This window comes from Ischnura elegans, chromosome 1 (assembly GCF_921293095.1).
Source record: "Ischnura elegans chromosome 1, ioIscEleg1.1, whole genome shotgun sequence".
Taxonomy (NCBI): Eukaryota; Metazoa; Arthropoda; class Insecta; order Odonata; family Coenagrionidae; genus Ischnura; species Ischnura elegans.
In genome coordinates this window covers 72390241-72400592 of record NC_060246.1, presented here as the reverse complement: position 1 = coordinate 72400592, position 10352 = coordinate 72390241, and the positions used below count along the sequence as shown (strand labels likewise).

The window sequence follows — 10352 nt, the reverse complement described above, 5'->3', positions numbered from 1 at the left end:
ATCTTTGGTTTTACTGTAAGAATAAATGAGGTATCCTTATTATTGGAATGGAATTTTATGTAAACTCAAGAGAAAACATCTTCTGTACAAAGTCTTCCACAAAGATGTCAACCTCACGACCAACATGATGCAGGCATTCTTCAAGAATTTGGTCCGAAACTCTGTAATCAAAAAGGTCAATAATTGTCAATTAACGGTTTCGAATTCAATTTGAAATGAGTGGTAAAATTTAATATGAGAAAAAAAGTATCAAGCATTACTCCTACCTTCCAGCTGTATCTGACACCTTCATAATCTCATCCAAGGCCTGAAATTTATATTGAAAGGAAGACATTTCACTGGGATTTTGTTTCTCCTCCAGAGAACAAGGCTCTGTGTCCTCCTCAATATGGCTTGTGCAGTTCTTCTTTTCTCCCTTGGGCTTTACTGCATCAACTGCAAGGTTCGTTTGATTTGCATCACAGTACCCTTCTGTCCTTCCTTGCGAGTGATGAAGGCTTTGAAGTGGCACATGTGTTTTATTTTCATCTTTTATTGCTCGTCTAGCATCCTCAGGATCAACCACATGGACGGCATCTTCCTTTGTGCTGTAAATAATGTGAGGGCACCATGAATCTCCAAGTAATTAATAGAATGTTTACTCGCTGTACATACTCTGCTTTCTTTTAAGTATATCACTACTTACAAACTCAATTAAAATACAGTTTGTATAATGCAAGGTCAATTTATTGGCTGTTAAATATAACCATTTAATAAACTTACTGAAGATGTGAAAAGTAAGGAAAATTCATTTTCTGGAAAATCATAAAATGTCTGGGATATTGAAAATTAAGTCTGGAAAAATCAAATTTTAGATTTACATGGTGATCTCTATCCCTATCCTCTTAGATATAAGGATTTCTTTGTCATTGGAAAATTGCACACTTCGCTGATAACCATTTCAGCACCTTTATAATTACTAACTTGCTGCGCTCCGCGCACTCGTCAAGGGGCTCCGCACCTTAAAAACCCCGGTTCCGGCTTCACCGTCTACATCTGTGGTCGTTCGAAGAATTTTAGTTCAAATAATCTCACCTCAGCTAGGAAATAAGTTAATCAAGCTAAATATTCCTATATCTAATAAGCTAACTGATCAGCCATATACCATTGCATAGCAACTTCACATGACTGGTTGCAAAAAATGACCAAGAGGCATGTAAGTTGGAGTCCTGGTGATTGTGGCGTTTTAGATTGCTTATACAATTCTTGTACTTGCCAGCATTGAAGTATTGTGCTTTCTTGACTTCAGGGAACATATCCTTAAGAAATTGAATGAATTTTTGTGTAAAAAAAAACAATGTTATGCTCAATGAACAAAAAAACACCCAAGCTTGACACATTGAGGTCTCTCAGTGGCTGCCCACCGCTATGAAGAACCACTGGATGAAGGGAACAAAACGAAAAAGAAGTCTAGCACCTAATAGGATTTCATATTGTTGTCATCACTTCATCTTATTATTAACTGCACTTACCATGTTCCCTGCCATGGATTTTTGGACAAATACACCCATTGTGCCAAAGTATTTTTCTTTTTCCTTTCACTTTAATACCGTGAATCCCTTCCATTCTAGTTTTCATTTGTATTCGGCTATGCGCCCCCTGTAGGTCATGTCATATTCGTGACATTGTAGTAGCTGTGACCAACTGCATGCTAAGAGAGGCCAAAAAAGTGACTCATTCTTCGGTCATTATGGCCTTAGCAGTAGTAAACTTGTTGATTTTATGATTTCGTATGGTTATGTATAGACCCTTATATGTAGTCCTATACTTGCTTATATTTTTTTCTATTTTTCCTTTAGTTTCATTTCGCAAAAGGTGAAATATCTAATTGGTTACCGATATAAATTTTTACCTGGATCCCAGAGCCACAGTGAATAACCTGCAGTTGGCAGAAATATGTGGCACACTAAAGCTTAACTGACAGAGAAATTGGTCAATATGTACCTTGATTACCAAAAAACACTTTTGTTACTGCTTCCTATAGAAAAGAAAGTCTATTATAAGCAACAAGAAAATAATGCACAAACTTACTCGTTAAAACTGGATTCTAAGGTTGCTATCGTGTCCTTCAAACTTAAACCTCCTGATGATGAGGGTAATATTACAGGGGAAACCAGTCTTTCCAAATCCTTAGGAGGATCACAGCCCTTGTCAATACTTATTTTTTCTTCTCTCAAGTTATTTTCCTGAAATTTAATAGGTTTTTTTATTTTTCTATTATATGTTAAATCATGAAATTCCTAATAAGTATCTATGCACTTAATATTTTAATATTACATAGGGTGATGAAATTATCAAGGATGCTTTTCAATGCTATTATTGGACAAGACTGCCGAATTTCTTAATTTGAAAAAGTCACAAAAATATCATGAGACATAACATTGGATTAACCAACAAACAAATAAACTATAGGAATTAAGAAAATCCCGTTTTTAACATAATTAAAAGAAATTAACATGAAACAGCAACACAACAATAACAAATTGACAAGAAAAGTAACGATACGAAGAGGACTCACAGAATGTGCATTAAGAGAGTTGATTAGATACAGTGGAACCTCGTTAAAGCGAGTACGGGCTATAGCGACACTCCCGCTATAACGAGAGATAGCCGATGCACCCTCAATTGACCCTATAATAAGCGTGTTAAAAAATTCGTTTTTACGAGACCCTTTTGGTGTTGGCTCTCGCCATAGCGAGGGTTTCACCGCCGGAAGACTTTCATCAAGACTCCTTAACCTCTGTAATTGCTAGCGATCTGTTAGAAATGAAGTTGATGGAGTGCTCAATCTCAAATTTATGTGGTAAAATGTCGTTCGATAAATAAGTAGTTAATTTTGGTGAAAATATTGTGGAATTAGCATTCGCGAATGCTTCATCTTCTTTTGTTCCTCGGGCGGCAGAAAGCAGTCGGCAGCATACCCGCACGTTCGTGAGTTGCGTGAATAGAAAGCATTTGATGGCAGGCAGTCACCATGGCCAAAAAAACGCCAAACACGTCTAAGCGAGAAAATAAAAATAAAGGAGTAATATGAGAGTGTCGAAATTAATTGATCTTCCTATTCGCTCTGAAAATTAAAAAAACAAAAAAACAAAAGCGCCCAAGGAATGCAGACGATGAAGAGTTATAAGGAGATTTGTTCGGGTGGTTTTGCCCATTCAAATCTGCGGGAACTTCTGAGAAAGAGGCTACGCCCAAGCCTAAAGCGGATTATTTCAAGGATAGATTGCGAATCGAGAATTTTAAGAGTGCGGAAGGTTGATTATACTAATGCGAAGCACCAAAGCCTTATCTCCCCTCATAATTGCTGGTGATGCCTGCGGTGTAAACCCGAAGTCGAGGAAGAAAGGACTCCGATCATCAGTATCTTTAGAAGTATTCCCCGCGTCATATAACATAGACGAAACAGAACTTTTTTTACATACAACTCCCCGAAAAAACCCTTGCAGTATGAGGTATTTCTTGCAATGATGCCTCTAAAGGTAGGTAGTGCGCCTTAGCGATGATGTAGGATCTACGAAGCAATGATACTCAGCGTGAATTGTCCGGATGGACGTATTTATTCTCCGTTGCGGATTTACAAGGGTGAACTATTCGCGTCAGTGGTCGGAGTCGTACTGGCGCTCTCTTTTGTCACGTGGGTAGCCGAGCATCCCCTGGTGGCCGCTGGAAGAACTCACAGAACAACTAACTCTCGTTTGCAGTGCCGTGGTAAACTCGGTGTGTTATTTAAAATACGTCGCGTGCGTAACACTCAAAAAGAAACTTTTTTTCAACAACGGCAATTTTAATCACATCATTTTTCAAGCTTAGCAAACTTTTTACCGTAGATGATGAAGATATTACATTATCTGATAGAAAAAATTCTTCCAAGGCGGCAGCGTTATACAACCTTCCACCGTTTTCGCCTGTAGAAACAAATGTAATGCGTTATTTCACTTCACTGCCGCTTAACGTACAGAAACAATAAACATACACCAATGGAAACATTTGAGGCATTAAATAACCGCGATACTGTTTCATCAGTTAATTTTTGAATTTTCAGTGGAAAATACCAAAATAATAGAATGATCACGTAAATGAACTAATTAAGTGCATAGAAAAATGGCTTCGTCGGTTGTGAATTGGCATAATGATTGACGAAACAATGCTTTCCATGATTTTTATTCAGTGCGGCGCTTATAAATTGTTTGAATAGTTAGTCGTTGTTTGAGTAAGGAAATTAAGTGATGCAAAAAAAACATCGCCTTTCGTCTGGATTTATGCTTACGTTTATCGGATAGATGTTTATCTGTCGCCAAACCATTCCTGTTCCTGTATATCTGTTCGCAACAGGTATATTGGCTATTATTTGCTACACCTCCGGTAAAGCGACAATTCGCTATAGCGAGTGTTTATTAGTGCACCTTGGGGTGTCGTTATATCGAGGTTGCACTGTAATATAGTTAGCAGCAAAGAGGTCAAGGGAGGGTGATTACATAGTCAGAGAGTTGAAGAGATGATAAAATAAAGAAAGCTGAATAATTGAAAGCTAAAATTTTGGAACGTGTAGAAGATAACAAGGTGTGGTAGATGTAGGAACATGAATGGAGTCTTTGGATGAAAATATGTAAAAATAACTAAAGTGCACACCCAGGGGACAGTAGGAGCAACTTGATCAACTAAGTGCATGCAAAAAATACAACAGAGTTATCTACTTCTGGGCTTGCTAACTGCAGGTCATTAACAACCATCACTGGGGTTGGTTCAATATATCAGTGCACCAGGTTATCATTGACTATAAGCAGGCATACAACAACATTGGACAACCATACCTTATGAAACTCATGTTACATTTGGGATAACAAACTCATTTGACTTGTGGATATGACAATGACAGAAGCAAAGTGAAGATGCAGGCAATTATTTGGTGTGGGAATGAAGTGTAAACAGAAGGTTAAGACAAGGTGATGCAATGTCACGTACCCTCTTCAACCGGACATTGGAAAGAGTTGCATGGAAGATTGAGATTAACCCTGGTGGAGCGTGATGGAACAGGACAGCACAGTATATGGCATGTGCAGGTGACATCGATTTTATCAGTAAGAACAAGCGGGGATTGAGAGAAGCCTTCCATCAAATGGAGAATTAGTAAGGGAATCCCCGCTACAGTCCTCCCCCCTCTCCCTCTAGTTTTATGTCTACCTAAGGTGTCACCCCTCTGGTATTTAAGATGGCGCACCATTGTATTCCTCACCAGAAGATGACGTTCACTGTCAAAACCATGGTTGTGTTTTAGTAAAAAATTTTGAGGAAAAAGAATTTATTCATTCAAAATAACAACAAATGTAGGCATTGTAACCTTGAGAATGGCTACCTGTCAAAATAATGAATTTTGCCCTTCCAGCATTAAACTAAAATATGTAGTGTATTATGTAGTTTCATCCCATAGCCCTGGATTTCATACAAGAGAGCCTGGCTACATATTTAGAAATGGCATGAATATATTTGAAACAACCTGCATAGATAACTAAGAAGCCTAAGGGTGTATCCATATGAAGTGATTCAAAGATAAATAAGTTGGTTGCTTGACCATTTTTAATAATTTTAAATTTTTTATATGTTTTTACTACACAAACGGGAAGTTCAAAACCGATTTTTAAAAAAATTTATTTTACACCGTTTACATGTGGTGGCCATTTTTGTTTTGAATCACGGAGCGTTTTTTCCCTTTGAAGACGTTTGCGTTAAATTGATTATCTCTGGACTGCATCGTGCTACAAGATTGAAACTGGCATCGTTTTTTTCAGTACTTTCTTCCAAACAATAGTGTTTCATAGCCATAATTCCCCTTGCCAATCTTACCTATCTAAATGGTCTCCAAAGTAGGGGGTCGAAAATTGATGAATTCCACTTTTTAGAAATTAAAAAAACCATGAAGGAGAAATTTATCAGAGTTAATATTTTTTTATAGTAAGATGTCATTGGGTACACACATTTTATAGAGTATCAGCATTGACAACTCACTCGTTAATTGTTTATGAATTTTTAAAATTTGGATTTTTTAAATTTTTGTAAAGTTTGAGGCTGCATATCTCAGATGGGACTGGATAAAAATCCACGATTTTTACACATTATGTAGTCCTTTATGATAGCAAAGTGGAGTAAAATTTTCAACATTGATATTTGACTCTGAACCAAGTTATGAATTTTTGAAAATGCGGGAAATCATCATTTTTGCAAATTATGCACATCAGCTATTATAGTATCAACTATATGTTAAACTGTCTTAATTTGAAAAGTTGCCATATAAAGTGTTGAAATTGGTAACTTATTGAGTTGAAAAACATACAAAATGAGCAAAATTACCATGTATTATTATTTTAGAAATTTACTGAAACTACAATTATTAGTGCCGTACTTACATATTATTTACAGTACAGACATTAAAAGTAAGTGACATAGTGGCGTGTGTGTACGATACCCAATGGTGGCTCGCTCAAGTTGAAGAAATAAGTCTAGAAAACAAAGATGTACTTGTACACTTCTATCATCCTGCCGGGCAAAGGACATCATTTAAAAAGTCTAATAATGATCATGTTTGGATTAAAATGGAAAACATCTTAAGAAAATTATCAGTTCTTGAACTTACAACAGTAACAGGAAGATGCTACTCAATCTTACCTAAACTCTGTGAAGATATAAGTGTAATGCTTAACAATCACTTGGGTTAAGCAGTAAATAGCAGGGGGGTCTGGAATACCTGCCAGGGTAAGCGGGAGGTACGGGGGCCCCCCACAGAAAAATGTTAAGATAAATGGTTCAAAATGGTGAGTTTTACGGCTTTGTGAATAGTTTGATGTTTTGTTTGTGAGCCACTCGTCCCCCTAATATTAGTTACAAAATTTGTCACATTGAATATTTTATAAAAAAAATTCTTTGAGCTCTAGGGGGGTATTATCCCCAAAAACCCTCCCTTGCATTACAAATGGTGCTGCTAAACCTATTAGAGGACCATTTCTTGGGCCTCTGTGTAGGGTAGATCCTCAATCAGACCCAAATGAGTACATATATTGTCCAGGCACCAGGTCCAAAATAGTAAATACCAGTGGCCACCATAATGATGCAAGCATTTTATTTTATACACAAGGTTAGCTATGTACAGTCGGATTCAAAAGTATTGCAACAAATCTGCGCCACTTTTGCCGCAGTTTGGAAATTGAGTTTCGGTATTCTCTATTGTACCAGTGGGAGGAAAATTTGAACAACATTCCCAACTCCCGCAATATTTTTATAACAACATCATTTAAGGGAAATGTATGCGGCATATGTGCAATGTTTGATACCACATAAATTGTGCAGATCATGCTAGATAATAAATTCACGTCCAGAACATCAATTTCGTAAGTTGGCCGATCCGTTGAAGTATATAGTCTTACCATTAACGCTTTCGATCAGAGATAGCGGACATAACATATGTATATTAAATATCTGCTGCAATATCACAGCAAATAATGCCACTGAGCATTAAAATTCAGTTTGATTTAGTGACACCAGAAGACTGGTTCATTCCCTTGCATGACAAACCTCATAATGAATCACGTTCTGACTCAGTGAGTGAGATGACAGCTATCCGAAATTGGTGATTCGAACTTCCACGGAATATTTTTTTTTCAGTTATATAGTGTGGCAGTAAAAATATTAAGCTGCCGTAGTAAATACCAAAACTCGATTTCCAAACTGCTGTGAAAGTGGTGCAACTCCATTTGTTGTAATAATTTTGAATACGACTGTACATAAGGCTATGTTAAGTTTGCAAGGGTTCACTCTCTCGGTGCATCCCCTATCAGCGAAGCCTACCAAAAGTGTCCTGGGCCTCATGAAAGGTACCCTTTCCTGCTTGCTTCAACCAAAATGATGAATTGAACCAGGTATAGCAATTTTAATTCAAAATTATAAGTGACTATAATCTTTCAACAAAAAAAAACCAACCTTGTCTCTGGAATCATTTTGGAGAAATAGCATATCCTCATCAGGTTGACTTTTCTTCTTCTTCTTCTTTTCGGTCTCTTTTATTTGAGTTTTGACACCAAATACACGATCAGCAAGTTTTTTAAACTTATTAATAGGAATATGCATTTCATTTTGTTGAGAAGAACGACTTGTCTTCACGCTGACCCCACAGTTAACACATACTTTATCCATTGCTTTTCGGGGCATGTCATGGCACTTGGATAACAATTTCTCCCTTCTTTTTACTGACGCTAGAAGATTAACACATTTTCGGTCCATTTCCTTTGAAAATCAAGAATATTTTGAATTGACACAAAGTAAGATAAACAAAGGCACTATTAAACAATAGAACAGTAAGGCACATAAACTTACATCCATCAAAAAATCTTTGGACTCAACAATATCCATATATTCCGTGGAAAATAGCTTACATGCACTAGATAAAACCAGTAGTCGCTGTAGCAAATAGTTAAGTTTCTGTCGACTCTTTTCTAGCTTCAGAATATGAGGGGCTCCTCGGATGAATATCTGAAATAATAAGTCCATCGTAGAAGTACAGTATGAGGTGGTAGAGAAAAAAAATTGTTGAGGATCATAAAAGCCATAAGTAGTCCATACTCAATATAAAATGTAACTGTAGGTAAAATGGTACATACCACTGGAAAATAAATAAAAATACTAACCCTGAGAATTCTTAGTGCAATACTGAGGCAATCAATGAGAGCCTTTAGGTTAGATATTACGTCTTGCCTCAAAGCATTGAGATTGAGCCGCCGCAAATTAACGACGAAAGGATACTCCTAAAAAATGCATAATAAAGAAAGACCATTTCAAGGGATAAAGTTGCAATTACAGGTATTGTTCTAACAATGTTATAAGTTTAATTTAACATAAAATACTGGTAATACACAAGTTATGCACTAGTTAACATCCAAGTTCTGAATTCCAAATTATTTTTAAGGCTTGAAAACTTAGACAGGGGATAAAATTTCCAGCAATAACTATATTTTCTCACACTTAACTATATCCCATCACTGAATTTGACTTTCGTCACTCACCCATATCTTTGCATGAGGAGATGAAACCTAAATCACCGAATCAACAAGTACTGAAAATTGGAATTTATCATCATTAAAGGGGCTGATATACAAGCCTAGCAATGAGTGCTAGACGCTAACTGTACCTAAGCCAATTGACAACATACTTCTGAAATAATGCCGTCGATGAACATATACGCACGAACACAATCAAGACTTTTAAACTTGGTGTATATATAAGAGATGTCCTTCATAACCCATGAACTAGCATAGCCACAATCTTAAATTTTTTACTACGTTTTTCCATCGTGTACATTGGACCACAAGTTAAGGAAGCCTAGCGTCATGAAGCCGGTCGCACCATGACAAATAGTAATGATTCGAATTGGTATAGATTGATTTTTATATTCGTCACGCATCAGAATACTTTGGTCATCCCTCAACTTGAATATCCCTGGAGATTTGACAGGGAAATCAGTAACAAGGATAAAGTATTTAATAGAACTCTCATTCGGTGTATATCAATTTTCTGCATAGGAGGCCGTAACTTCAATGAAGCTTCTCCTCCCTCTAAACACCTAAACCATCACATCACAGACTTACGTACTACACCCTTACCTGCTTGATAACAAGGCAGAGGCAGTTCCTAACCCTGGCTTCCACCGATTCATCCAAAGTTTCATTAGTATGCCTGTCGCAACAGTCCTTCGGCGCGACAACTTCGCTGTGGACCATCAATTCGTCTAAGCTGGACAAAATATTTCTACGAACACTACGCAGTCTTAAAATGAGAATATTACTTTTTCCCTGGCGCCTTTCTTTCGCTTCCACCCCGATAGATTCAGACTGAGGACGTGAATTGATGGATGCACAGACGTCGCGTTTCACGTCTCCTTCACTCAGAGCATCGCTGCTCATATATGAGCCTACTTCATTTTTACGAATGCATTCCTCCTTTTTGAGGAATTTTTTTTCAGTTTTCGAAGGACATGAAAGGTAGTTAGCGGCGTCTTGTCGCAGCATTCTCTCCATTTGAACTTTTTGAATTACTTTTAATAGCTGCTGCTCGTTGACATACTGTAAAGTAAAGCGCATTACTCAGCAAGTAACTCAGTGGTAAAAAAACATGAGAATTGATTTACTCTAACAAATGCCCTTACCTTAAATTTGAATTCCATTTCGAAGCCACCTGTTTATTGACTGTTTACGCGGCCAATCGACCACAATCGACCATTTTATTTTGACTCTGCTGCAAATCGACTCGACATATACATATCGAATCGG

The 10352-nt window shown here is 37.1% G+C and overlaps 1 protein-coding gene across 1 annotated transcript; it reads right to left on the bottom strand.

Moving 5' to 3' along the window:
- Positions 1-39: 39 nt before the first annotated feature.
- On the bottom strand, positions 40-10334 carry LOC124163351. The gene is made up of 8 exons (XM_046540198.1): positions 10229-10334; positions 9687-10145; positions 8715-8831; positions 8404-8559; positions 8011-8313; positions 2071-2225; positions 267-587; positions 40-161 (listed from the first exon to the last, which is right to left on the bottom strand). Exons 1-8 carry the CDS (start codon positions 10244-10246, stop codon positions 56-58), a joined length of 1635 nt encoding a protein of 544 aa, XP_046396154.1. The 5' UTR covers positions 10247-10334; the 3' UTR covers positions 40-55.
- Between the last annotated feature and the right edge of the window lie 18 nt (positions 10335-10352).

Excerpts from the sequence above, each read along its gene's own strand:
- LOC124163351 (XM_046540198.1), bottom strand. Across the intron at positions 2,226-8,010 it reads AAAATGATTCCAGAGACAAG|GAAAATAACTTGAGAGAAGA; the intron begins GTTGGTTTTTTT and ends ATTAAATTTCAG. Across the intron at positions 588-2,070 it reads TTAGAATCCAGTTTTAACGA|CACAAAGGAAGATGCCGTCC; the intron begins GTAAGTTTGTGC and ends CATTATTTACAG.